At 42.9% G+C, this 13,479-nt stretch overlaps 1 protein-coding gene across 1 annotated transcript in view; it reads right to left on the reverse strand.

Annotated features, from left to right (window-relative positions):
- Nucleotides 1–13,479, reverse strand: part of dnah12 (dynein, axonemal, heavy chain 12) — a 96,031-nt gene that overhangs the window by 21,259 nt on the left and 61,293 nt on the right. Inside the window, exons 50-59 of the mRNA XM_034906060.2 lie at nt 10,960–11,091; nt 9,962–10,051; nt 8,195–8,335; nt 7,063–7,304; nt 6,658–6,805; nt 5,958–6,103; nt 5,051–5,265; nt 3,343–3,535; nt 2,691–2,883; nt 802–974 (exon numbers count right to left, since the gene is read on the reverse strand). Coding sequence (XP_034761951.2) covers nt 802–974; nt 2,691–2,883; nt 3,343–3,535; nt 5,051–5,265; nt 5,958–6,103; nt 6,658–6,805; nt 7,063–7,304; nt 8,195–8,335; nt 9,962–10,051; nt 10,960–11,091 — 1,673 coding nt within the window. The remainder of the gene's footprint in view (nt 1–801; nt 975–2,690; nt 2,884–3,342; nt 3,536–5,050; nt 5,266–5,957; nt 6,104–6,657; nt 6,806–7,062; nt 7,305–8,194; nt 8,336–9,961; nt 10,052–10,959; nt 11,092–13,479) is intronic.

Consider the following 13,479-nt stretch of genomic DNA (forward strand, 5'->3'; position numbering starts at 1 on the left):
AACAGCTGATAAAACACAGTGACTGGCCCTATTCATGTAAATACTGCTAAATAAAACCTTTCTACACTGCTTTTCAGGCAATAACCTTTGTTTTATTTTATTTGGTGTGCCCAATTATTTGACCCCTGATTTTCTCCCCAATTTGGAATGTCCAGTTATTTTTTCCCCTCACCGATTCCCCACACAGCTCAAGAGAACTGAAGGTTCAGTGGCATCCTCTGATCCCACGACTAAGCCAGCTTCCTCTTTTACACCCAGGAATTCGAGAGCGGATGTCAGCGAGTGACTGACTTCTGGAGGACAAAGGCCAGCCCTGTAGGTGTCCGCTCTGAGCTCACTGGGTGCATGGCCAGCAGGGTTTGCTGTAGCACAATGTGGAGAAACAGTCCCTGTTGGTTTGGAGAAGCACCAGAGCCAATGTGACGCTCCCTTCGGAGTCCCTAGGGAAGACCGGCGAATTCCCCTGATTATATGACTTACCCTGCACACCACGTGGCTGTGCTTTTACCAGGCAATAACCTTCTCAAACATGTAAAACATAAATAGTATATATTTTTTAAACTGCATGGATTTTCAAACACATTCTATTACACTTATTAAAATATATTAAAGCGTATAAAATGCAGGAGATCATTTTTTGGGTAACGGACATGAACAATGTAGTTAAAATGTTACTGAACTAGTTCAGCCGAGCAGTCAGAGCTGTGCCAGTCCTCAGTCGGATGGGGAATTATTTCAGGGTGTGAGACACCCCTTGTAGAGATGTCCAATGGGGGCATGTCTCTAACACTGTGCTCTCACCTGTCCTGGATGGAGTTGATGTAGAGGTTAACAAACCAGCCGAGAGAGTACTGGTACATGGGGTCGATGTTAGCCAGGTCCGCGATGCTGAAGAACAGAACCGAGGAGTGCTTGGCGATAGGCCTGTATCCCTCTCTGGACTCTGCTATCTTTAGTTCTGTCCTCTCTGCGATCTGAAGAAGCAATGGAGGGATCAGTACATGCACATTGCACAAAAGAGCAGCAGTTTAATAAGTCGAATTCAGAGCTGCGTGAAAACCTTCAGCAATTATCATAACTGAGGTCCAAAACAGAAAGGGGTAAGAAATGCTGGGGATGCCTCAGGGTCCATCAAGGCTCATTCCTTGCTAGCATACCATTCGCCATAGGAAAGAATCAAATTGATTTTTTTTTAATGTTACAACTTCCTCTGGTAAACTATTCCATTCATTTATAGCTTATATACAGCAGTAATTTCTACTGAACTGTTGTTCAGCTTCACCCTATGCTCTATACCATTTAGGAATTTCCCTTTTTCTGGTCTGAAGGGATTTTATTTTTTTAACCTGTCCAAATAGCTCATCCCATTTAGAGCACTACTGTCTTATGTGTATTAAGGTGACCAAAACCAGACACTGCTTTAGCAATAGTATGCTGATTGGAAGGCCCTAGTCTGATAGTTGACCTCATTGAGAAGATTCTATCATAAAGACAGGTAATCTTGATCCTGTAACATTTTGAGCTGTACTAAAAGGATCAGCACTGATCCTGTTTTATAAATGGAGTAACATCAATTGGAGTAAGAGCAATTGTATTTATCTTGCTTTTAATTGTATTATTACTTGTACTGTGATACTTGAAATGTATGTGCTTACGATTGTAAGTCGCCCTGGATAAGGGCGTCTGCTAAGAAATAAATAATAATAATAATAATAATAATCAATTACAAACACTTATTCGTAGACTGTAAGAAGAGAGCGTGTATTTCAAGATCAGCATAAGCCTCTTCGTGCTTGTTGTGTTACAGCGGCTGCAATCCTTTCTTTTGCTTCATATATTGGGTAATATAAAATATAGTAAACTGAAACAGGATAGCCCTTCTTTTTTGTATATTCCACGCTATCCTCTCTGCAGCCCCTGCTCCACGCTATCCTCTCTGCAGCCCCTACTCCACGCTATCCTCTCTCTGCAGCCCCTACTCCACGCTATCCTCTCTGCAGCCCCTACTCCACGCTATCCTCTCTCTGCAGCCCCTACTCCACGCTATCCTCTCTGCAGCCCCTACTCCACGCTATCCTCTCTGCAGCCCCTACTCCACGCTATCCTCTCTCTGCAGCCCCTACTCCACGCTGTCCTCTCTGCAGCCCCTACTCCACGTTATCCTCTCTGCAGCCCCTACTACACGCTATCCTCTCTCTGCAGCCCCTACTCCACGCTATCTTCTCTCTGCAGCCCCTACTCCACGCTATCCTCTCTGCAGCCCCTACTCCACGCTATCCTCTCTCTGCAGCCCCTACTCCACGCTATCCTCTCTCTGCAGCCCCTACTCCACGCTATCCTCTCTCTGCAGCCCCTACTCCACGCTATCCTCTCTCCGCAGCCCCCAGCCCCTACTCCACGCTATCCTCTCTCTGCAGCCCCTACTCCACGCTGTCCTCTCTGCAGCCCCTACTCCAAGCTTTCCTCTCTCTGCAGCGCCTACTCCACGCTATCTTCTCTCTGCAGCCCCTACTCCACGCTATCCTCTCTGCAGCCCCTACTCCACACCATCCTCTCTGCAGCCCCTACTCCACACCATCCTCTCTGCAGCCCCTACTCCACACTATCCTCTCTGCAGCTCCTACTCCACGCTAGCCTTACTCCAGAGCCCTGGACTCTATGCTGCAGCCAGCACTGTTCTCGCCTCTCACCTGCTGTTTCTTGCTGATCTCGTTGGACATGATCTTGGCCGAGTCCAGGACCTGGATGGCACTCTCGTCCTCCAGGATGTTGCCCTCGGAAGACTGCAGCGTCTCCAGGATCTTGTCCTCGATCTCTTTCAGCTGTTTCTTGTTGGTGGCGGACTGCAGGATCAGCGCGTTCCTCTCCTCCTCCAGCTCTGGCCTGCACATCGTTCACAAACCATTAGGGGCAGAGTACAGCATCCCAGTGTCCCCCAGGCTGTTGCACTGAGCTGTGCTGTATGGATATCATTAATACAGGGCATGGATATCTGATGTTGGTACCCAAGATTATGGTTTCCCCTCTTTGTCAGATACTGTAAACCACTCTATTTGTATGCTTCAATTCAAGCTAATTTAGCTTTGTCCATTTAAATGATAACTAAATTACTCAGAACTCCAGATAACAAAATATAAAGTTTTATGTACTGCATATAGTTTTAAGGACCCTATTTTGAAGCACAAACTCATTTTTTTTTTTATAAAACACATGAATCAATATAAAACTAAGAAACTACTGAGAACAATCATTGCACTGCTCCTCCCTGAAACCAAGGCTGCTTAATGTTTCAAGTTTACAGAACTGTTTGAGCAGGCTGCAGCGCTGAAGTCAGAAACACACCTCTCCTTGGCCACCACGATGCCCAGGAGCTGGTCCTCCAAGCCCTCGGGTGTGATCATGAAGTTGAGCAGGGACACCTTGGTAGCCAGCTCCGGCAGGTAGTGTGGATTCCTCAGCTTGGTGGTAATGTAGAACCTGAAGTCACTGGAGTACTCAATCACGTTTTCCCCAAGCCGGATGCACTCAACACCTCCTACAAGGCACAAAGTACTGTATTAACATGTATTGCAGCTGGAGGTCTATCTAATGATCCTGCTAGCACAACCCTGCTCTCTAGTTCTGTACTGTTCTTACTGGGTTCAGTGAAGTGAAGAAGGGGGGGCATTAAACGGGCAGGACGAGTGCCGAGTTCAGGAATGACACTATTTATATCTGTCACTGTTTCGATTATTAAACTAGACCCTGGTATGTGAACAGCTGGTTATTATACTTGTATACAGAGACAATGAAACCCCAGCAGGGTCTGGTATGGGAACGTACAAAGAACACTCATCCCGACTCCTGTGTGGCTCGTTTCTTTTTAAACACAGTCAGGGTGGTGTTGATACTATCATCCACATGTCTTGATAGTATTATCCACATGTCTATACTATCATCCACATGTCTTGATACTATCTTCCACATGTTTATACTATCATCCACATGTCTTTATACTATCATCCACATGTCTTGATAGTTATCCACATGTCTTGATACTATCATCCACATGTCTTGATAGTATTATCCACATGGCAACTGGGGGATTGCTCCTGGAGTAATTTACCAAAGCACTGCTCAAAGCGACTTTGGAGATGATCTCTTCATTGTGTTGCACTCCTCAGTGGAAGGAGTCAACCATTACCAATATTGAAACAAGTGATCAAGAAGTCATAAAACACCCACATTACTAAAACAATGGAAATTGTGCTAATAAAGAAATATATGTTTCATACAAAGACAAAGCAATCATTTTCATTTTGGCAATCATTTTCATATCTATGCACCAAATAGCACATTAGAAAAAATACTGTAGAAGACAATATTTAAATGCAGGAATACTGTATTCTACAGAAAAAAACATGCTTTTAGAACAAATGAAAAAAGTAGAAACACACGTACCTTTATCTAAAAAGTGAATGCAGTTAAAAGAATACAAATGTTAAAATTGAAACAATTATTCCCAAAAATAACAATTTAAAAATGAACTCCCTTATAAACGAGTTATCGTATATAATTTTTTTCGGCTATTAAAATTTCTCATGGTTTCTAAATACATGTTTGGTTTTTTTTAAGTTTACCTTTTTCCAACTCTACATTTCCAAACTGTGGTTTAAATAAATGTGCAGCCCCAGAGCAATGTTTAAAAGTACAACTGAAAAAGGTGAAGAGGAACAAAAGGGCATTCATCTTGCTCAGCTTCCCTCCCCGGCCCGTGTCCCTCCCCGGCCCCTGTGTCCCTCCCCGGCACCTCCCCGACCCCTCCCCGGCCCCTGTGTCCCTCCCCAGCCCCTCCCCGACCCCTGTGTCCCTCCCCAGCCCCTCCCTGGCTCCTCCCCGACCCCTCCCCGGCCCCTGTGTCCCTCCCCGGCCCCTCCCTGGCACCTCTACGACCCCGGTGTCCCTCCCCAGCCCCTGTGTCCCTCCCCGGCCCCTGTGTCCCTCCCCGGCCCCTGTGTCCTTCGCCCGGCACCTCCCCGGCCCCTCCCCGGCCTAGCCCACTGCACTTTACCTTGTTTGAAGGTCTGTTTGAGCAGCAGGGGCTCGAGCGAGGGGTCCAGCTCCTCTCCCACGTTCTCCAGCAGCAGAGGCGACCCGAACTGGATGCAGTTCTCCAGGGTGCGCATGTAGTCCGAGTCCGTGAGCTTGATCACACTCAGGTTGCTCTCCTTCTCTGTGTTCTTCACCCACTTGTTGGCCTGGCCCTGGGGGTCAATCATGAGGGGCCTGACAGGGAGGGTTGAGAGGTTCCGAGTCAGGGCTGTGCTCAGTGGAATACAAATAACCTGAAACTGTGTGGGGCTTCACAGACTGAGCATACCTACAGCAGCTCTCATAAGGAGGGGACACCCCTATCAAGCTGGTATAACAATACCCACCCATACAGTTTAAATAGTGCACTGAAGGCACTAGCGTCCATAAACCTAAACCAATGGGATGCATTACAAGCACAAGACATTTTCAAAAATGTAAACTAAACATGGCAACAAGAATTTAAGTAACAAAACAAACAAAAGTATGTGTTTGCTTGGCAGGTGCTTCTGTATCAAAGATTGTACAAGCATCCCTACAGGCATGTTATTATTATTTATTTCTTAGCAGACACCCTTATCCAGGGCAACTTACAATTGTTACAAGATATCACATTATTTTTACATACAATTACCCATTTATACGTTTGGGTTTTTTTACTGGAGCAATCTAGGTAAAGTACCTTGCTCAAGGGTACAGCAGCAGTGTCCCCCACCAGGGATTGAACCCACGGCCCTCCCGTCAAGAGTCCAGAGCCCTAACCACTACTCCACAATGCTGCCCATGTGAGTTGTGATTTTTAATGTAACATTAAAAGCATGGTATTTACTAAATAATGAACATGTAATATATGGCCTGTAACTTTCAAATCTCTGCTTGTCACTTACCAGCGCCTGGAGTTTCCCACTATCACCCCGTTGTCGATGGAGAAAGCGTCAGTGGGTAAGCCAGCAATGTTCCAGGCTCGGATCTTTATGGGATCCCCCAGGGTCTTACTGAGAGAGAAGTCATCACAGCATGGGATCTGCTTACTCTGAGGAAGAAAACAGCAGCATTCAAACAGATCCTTCCTTCATATTCCTATACTGAACTGCCTGCCCCTGATAACCCCCTCACTGAGTGTAGAAGAGTGATCTGAGGCTGGTTATAAACTCTCTGATAACCCCCTCACTGAGTGTAGCAGAGTGATCTGAGGCTGATTATAAACTCTCCGATAACCCCCTCACTGAGTGTAGCAGAGTGATCTGAGGCTGGTTATAAACTCTCTGAGTGATCTGAGGCTGGTTATAAACTCTCTGATAACCCCCTCACTGAGTGTAGCAGAGTGATCTGAGGCTGGTTATAAACTCTCTGAGTGATCTGAGGCTGGTTATAAACTCTCTGAGTGATCTGAGGCTGGTTATAAACTCTCTGATAACCCCCTCACTGAGTGTAGCAGAGTGATCTGAGGCTGGTTATAAACTCTCTGAGTGATCTGAGGCTGGTTATAAACTCTCTGATAACCCCCTCACTGAGTGTAGCAGAGTGATCTGAGGCTGGTTATAAACACTCTAAGTGATCTGAATCTGAGGGCAACTGAGGGCTCACCTTGCACAGCTGGGTCCAGCTCTTGGTGCACTCCTGGCGGAAGGCAGCGGTGAAGGCACCCAGATAGGCAATGACGCCCGCGGAGATCAGGACATCACCTGTCAGGTTATCATAGGTGTTCTGCAGGTCATCAGCAGCCTTGGACCACCTGCGTGGGAGAGACCACGATGCTTCAACAATCAGCATTGCAATTAGGGGAGGAACCATACAGTCATACAGATATACTGATCCATATATCTGTAATGAACCAATGATTATTACTCTCTGATTTAATCCTGTTGAGGAACATTTGATGTCATTCTAGATTTTTACAGTGACCCTAATGAGGCCCCCCGAGCTTGTTGCCTGCACCATAGCCCTGTCACTGGTGTGACAGTAAGAGGTGCTGTGTGTCACTCACTATACCTTGTTTTTTCCCCTCCCAGTCCTCCGATCAGCTTCTCCGCCCTCTCCAGCTTCTTGGCGCACAGGTCCACCTGGATCTCGAGCTGAGCCTTCTCTTCCGTCTTCTCTCTGAAGGTCAGCTGCAGCGCAGCCAGCCGGTCCTCCACCTCCTTCAGCTCTGCCCTCTTGTGATTCAGTAGCGCCATGGTCTCTGCCAGAGAGAGCTGTGCCTCTGCCAGGCGAGCCTTCTTCGGAGCCACAACCTGCACAGGGGGGCACAGGGGGCGGTCACTAACACAAGACAAACACAACCTGCACGGGGGTGGGGGGGTGGGGGGGCACAGGGGGGTCACTAACACACGACAAACACAACCTGTGGTAGTTTGTGTGCAATGTGATACCTGACCAAAAGCATTATGTAGCTGCATTGGTTTACAACATGGTTCTTGAATTATGAGCACATGTTTTGTGGTTCTCTTACAGTGTAGTTTTTAAATTAACTTGGATTCAATGAGTTTCCTGACACGATGAATGGTCTACATGGTCCTGGACAAATGTAGCTGTCGTTATTGCAAATGACTTCTCATAACAGAATTTACTTCACACACATTCCTGTTTGTGCAAATTATTCTGGAGCCCCTCCAGGGAAGAAAAATGTGAATGAAATGAATTGGCCTGGTTTGAACAGCTGAGAGTAAAGGATATTGGGAAAAGTATGAACTTCCAGATTAGCTCCTCTCTACTGTATTGTAGTGCTATTTCCAGACTAGCTCCTCTCTACTGATTGTAGTGCTGTTTCCAGATTAGCTCCTCTCTACTGTATTGTAGTGCTGTTTCCAGATTAGCTCCTCTACTGTATTGTAGTGCTGTTTCCAGATTAGCTCCTCTCTACTGTATTGTAGTGCTATTTCCAGACTAGCTCCTCTCTACTGATTGTAGTGCTGTTTCCAGATTAGCTCCTCTCTACTGTATTGTAGTGCTGTTTCCAGACTAGCTCCTCTCTACTGTATTGAAGTGCTGTTTCCAGATTAGCTCCTCTACTGTATTGTAGTGCTGTTTCCAGATTAGCTCCTCTCTACTCCCTTTCATATTAATGAGAGTTGACTGTATATTGTTACTTTAGTGTGCTTCCAAACAGCAGTATATACAGCACCTTTGCAACCCTGTCATACACCTCCATTGCCAGGATCCACTTGCACAAGCCCTCTGCAGCGGAGGAAGCTTTGGCCACCTTGGCTGGGTCGAAGTCGGGGTTGGTGATGTACTCACTGCGGATCTTCTGCATCACAGGGACCTGGGCAGAGAGACACATGCCATCAGACTGTGTAGCAGGGCCTGCAGCACGCCGGACAGGCACTCACTAAAACATCTGAACGACTTTATTATTTGTTTAAATGATTTACATTTTTATCATTATATAGATTTTTACAATATAATTCATCCTTTTGTCACTTCAACACAATCAGGATTGCACCTTGCAATAATGAGCACTTGCACACGTACAATACAAAACTTACAGCTGCATTTTAAACACCAGCATGCTTTGGAAATGGGATGCTATATTTGCTATTTGCTATATTTAAGTGTTTAAAAAGCAGGTAAGGTGAAATAAATCCTCAAATTGAATATTGTTTCCTTTGTTACGTTTATTCATGGTCTCATTTTAAAAACAGCTACGTATACCCTTTATAACCTGGCATTATCAAATGATCAGCACACACCTGCAGCATAATTTTCTCTGGTTATATATACAAATGAAAGCTATGGAACATGATAATTTCTTTTTTTATACAGTATTTATGTTAGAACCCTGTAATCTCTTCGTGTTCGACTTGCGAATGACCCCATTGACTTTACCCAAAGCCAATCTGAAGAAGATCCCATACCAGAAGATCCCACCATCCCTTCATGTCAAAGTGAGACTGCTCTGAAATACCCGTCTGAGTCTGAATTATTCTCAGGGTAGCCCCAAATGTGTCAAACTAGGCTACTTTGGAAATAAGAAAAAAACAAACCAAAAACTTTAATGCAGTAATCAATACATTGCATGCCTATGGTTTTAAATAAAATGATCAAACCATCCGATTTATTTATTTATGTGTTTATTATTATTGTATGAAACTGAAGACGATCCTGTATGAAGAGAAATTAAACTAACTTACTTTAAGAAAGGAATGTACTGTATTGTATTGACAATAAATACATTGCAGACCTGTGCTTTTAAATAAATCTAATAAATACAATGCAGACCTGTGCTTTTAAATAAATCTAATAAATACAATGCAGACCTGTGCTTTTAAATAAATCTAATAAATACAATGCAGACCTGTGCTTTTAAATAAATCTAATAAATACAACGCAGACCTGTGCTTTTAAATAAATCTAATAAATACAACGCAGACCTGTGCTTTTAAATAAATCTAATAAATACAATGCAGACCTGTGCTTTTAAATAAATCTAATAAATACAATGCAGACCTGTGCTTTGAAATAAATCTAATAAACACAATGCAGACCTGTGCTTTGAAATAAATCTATCAAACCATCTGATTTATTTCTTACTTTCCATTTCAAGTACAAAGCTCTTCTTTAGATCGGCTTCATTTAAAGTGAATGTCCTGCATTGCGCTCGGGTCATTCGCAACACAACCCGAGCCGAACACGACAAGAGTTTGGGGTTCTAAAAATGTCACCTAACCCCAAGCCAATGGGGTCAACCCGATCCCAATGGGGTCGCATTTTGGCTTGGCATGGCTCCTAACATACAAATGAAACTTACTGGAATAGTATCATTCTCTTGTTATATAGTATATACAAATGAAACATACAGAATAGTATAATTCTCTTGTTATATAGTATATAGAAATAAAACATACAGAATAGGATTATTTCTCTAGCTCGATGTATAAATGAAACTTACTGGAATATTATCCTTGTCATACTCTTTTAAATCCCTGAGGAAATTCATGTCACCCAGCAGCTTCTTGCTTGGACCCCAGTAGTCAAGAATCTTTTAGGTTACAAAAAAAAAAGATAATGTTACCGTGACTTTTTCAGAACAAAAGGCAGCAGGGCAGACACAGGGGTGTTGTCATGTTGTATATTGACAGTGTTACAGCAGGTATTCAGCAGGGCAGACACAGGGGTCTTGTCATGTTGTATATTGACAGTGTTACAGCAGGTATTCAGCAGGGCAGACACAGGGGTCTTGTCATGTTGTATATTGACAGTGTTACAGCAGGTATTCAGTAGGGCAGACACAGGGGTCTTGTCATGTTGTATATTGACAGTGTTACAGCAGGTATTCAGCAGGGCAGACACAGGGGTGTTGTCATGTTGTATATTGACAGTGTTACAGCAGGTATTCAGCAGGGCAGACACAGGGGTCTTGTTATGTTGTATATTGACAGTGTTACAGCAGGTATTCAGCAGGGCAGACACAGGGGTGTTGTCATGTTGTATATTGACAGTGTTACAGCAGGTATTCAGCAGGGCAGACACAGGGGTGTTGTCATGTTGTATATTGACAGTGTTACAGCAGGTATTCAGCAGGGCAGACACAGGGGTCTTGTCATGTTGTATATTGACAGTGTTACAGCAGGTATTTCTAACTATCTGTCCATCCTTGGATAATCATTGCAGGGAACCACATTCCAGACAGCAGAGGGCAGCATTTCAACTACAAGCTAAACCATCGATAACTTCAAAACACTCAATCACAATTCTAAGGTCAAACTAAAGCAAACCAAATGAAGCAGACAGACGTTTTAGCTCTGAAGAATGCACTGGCAGAAACGTTCGTCTGCTTCACTTAGTTTCTCATAACATAAAGCAGTGGAAATGCATGGAAAGCCAAGGCTTCAGGACAGGCTTTTCCAACATGTTTCTGGCTGCAGATGCCCTGTGCTCGATGCTCACCTTCTGTCCAGTCCCCGCAGGATCACTGATCTTCTCTGGCTTGATATCCTTCATGACGCAGACCCCCGACATCACCAGCTTCACCCCCGATGGGGGGTTCTTCATCGATTTAACAATCGTAACATCAGACGGCTGAACAAGAGACACAAATCAAATACATGAATCCAGACTGCTACTACAGAGGCACAAATCAAATACATGAATCCACACTGCTACTACAAAGAGACACAGATCAAATACATGAACACTGCTACTACAAAGAGACACAAATAAAAACATGAACACTGCTACTACAAAGAGACACAAATCAAATACATGAACACTGCTACTACAGAGAGACACAAATCAAATACATGAACACTGCTACTACAAAGACACAAATCAAATACATGAACACTGCTACTACAAAGAGACACAGATCAAATACATGAATCCACACTGCTACTACAAAGAGACATAAATCAAATACATGAACACTGCTACTACAAAGAGACACAAATCAAATACATGAACACTGCTACTACAAAGAGACACAAATCAAATACATGAACACTGCTACTACAAAGAGACACAAATCAAATGCATGAACACTGCTACTACAAAGAGACACAAATCAAATACATAAACACTGCTACTACAAAGAGACACAAATCAAATGCATGAACACTGCTACTACAAAGAGACACAAATCAAATACATGAACACTGCTACTACAAAGAGACACAAATCAAATGCATGAACACTGCTACTACAAAGAGACACAAATCAAATACATGAACACTGCTACTACAAAGAGACACAAATCAAATGCATGAACACTGCTACTACAAAGAGACACAAATCAAATACATGAACACTGCTACTACAAAGAGACACAAATCAAATACATGAACACTGCTACTACAAAGACACAAATCAAATACATGAACACTGCTACTACAAAGAGACACAGATCAAATACATGAACACTGCTACTACAAAGAGACACAAATCAAATACATGAATCCACACTGCTACTACAAAGAGACACAAATCAAATGCATGAACACTGCTACTACAAAGAGACACAAATCAAATACATGAACACTGCTACTACAAAGAGACACAAATCAAATACATGAACACTGCTACTACAAAGAGACACAGATCAAATACATGAATCAAATTTGTGTGTCTATGGAATATATTTTATTTGGTATAATGTGCTGTATAATTGTTTGTGACCCCAGGTGTCTATATAATATATTTTATTTGGTATAATTGGGTGTGGCAAGTGGTTTCATAAGTTCAAAAGCCACTGACTCTGTCCCTGTCTAGCATTCATTTAAATGCAGTGCTACAGTGGAACGCATGCAGCCCAATACCTTTACATTGTGTGAGTAACAAGTAAAATATAAAAGTGCTGACAGAAATTACAGGAAAGAATAATCACTTCCAAACGTCTCAACAGTTTACTGGGCACTAAAACAAAGACCATAAAGCCCTACATCCACAGTACGTTCAAGCACAACTATTTCTCAATAATTTATGCTAAAGAATGTATTTATCAAAGACCCATACTGGCCTGTATAAGAGCCCTCACCAATTCACTATGTTAAATATTTCAGGTTCTCTGACATGTAAGTAAGATAGAAAAATAACAAGGGGCACTGTATATGTAATGTAACCAGTGCAGGTATATACAGAGGGTCCTCGTGATCCCAGAACAAGGGAGCAGTGTGGAGTAGTGGTTAGGGCTCTGGACTCCTGACCAGAGGGTCGTGGGTTCAATCCCAGGTGGGGGACACTGCTGCTGTACCCTTGAGCAAGGTACTTTACCAAGATTGCTCCAGTAAAAACCCAACTGTATAAATGGGTAATTGTATGTAAAAATAATATGTAAAAATAATGTAATTGTATGTAAAAATAATGTGATATCTTGTAACATTTGTAGGTCGCCCTGGATAAGGGCGTCTGCTAAGAAAATAATAACAATAATAATGTAACCAGTGCAGGTATATACAGAGGGTCCTCATGATCCCAGAACAAGGGAGCAGTGTATATGTAATAGGAGGCTAGGAGTGTAAAATAAAACGTTTGTTGTAGATCCAGTTATCGTGTTCACAATGTAGAGTGTGACAGACAGACATATGGGGAAGTGAAATAGTTATGTATAATTTAAATCTGTGATGTTTAACATACTATTTATTTATTTATTGCATTTATATAGCGCTTTTTATACAAAAGTATCGCAAAGCACTAAAGAAAAAAATAACAAACCACAGTACATTTGTACAGCATGTCACACATACAACTGCCACAATCAGACCATTTAAATAACAGTATACACAATACAAAAGCAGCAATTTTAAAGTTACATTAAAACCTACTAAGATAAGAAAGCCATTTTATAAAAGCGCATTTTTAGTCTTGACTTGAAAACTGTAACGGTCCCACTAGATGCTGTACTTTATCGAACACAGGGGTAATATAACAGTATGTAACAGTATAAATGTAGATGCATTATATTGATAGGAGTAG

The sequence above is a fragment of the Acipenser ruthenus genome, chromosome 16, assembly GCF_902713425.1.
Source record: "Acipenser ruthenus chromosome 16, fAciRut3.2 maternal haplotype, whole genome shotgun sequence".
NCBI lineage: Eukaryota > Metazoa > Chordata > Actinopteri > Acipenseriformes > Acipenseridae > Acipenser > Acipenser ruthenus.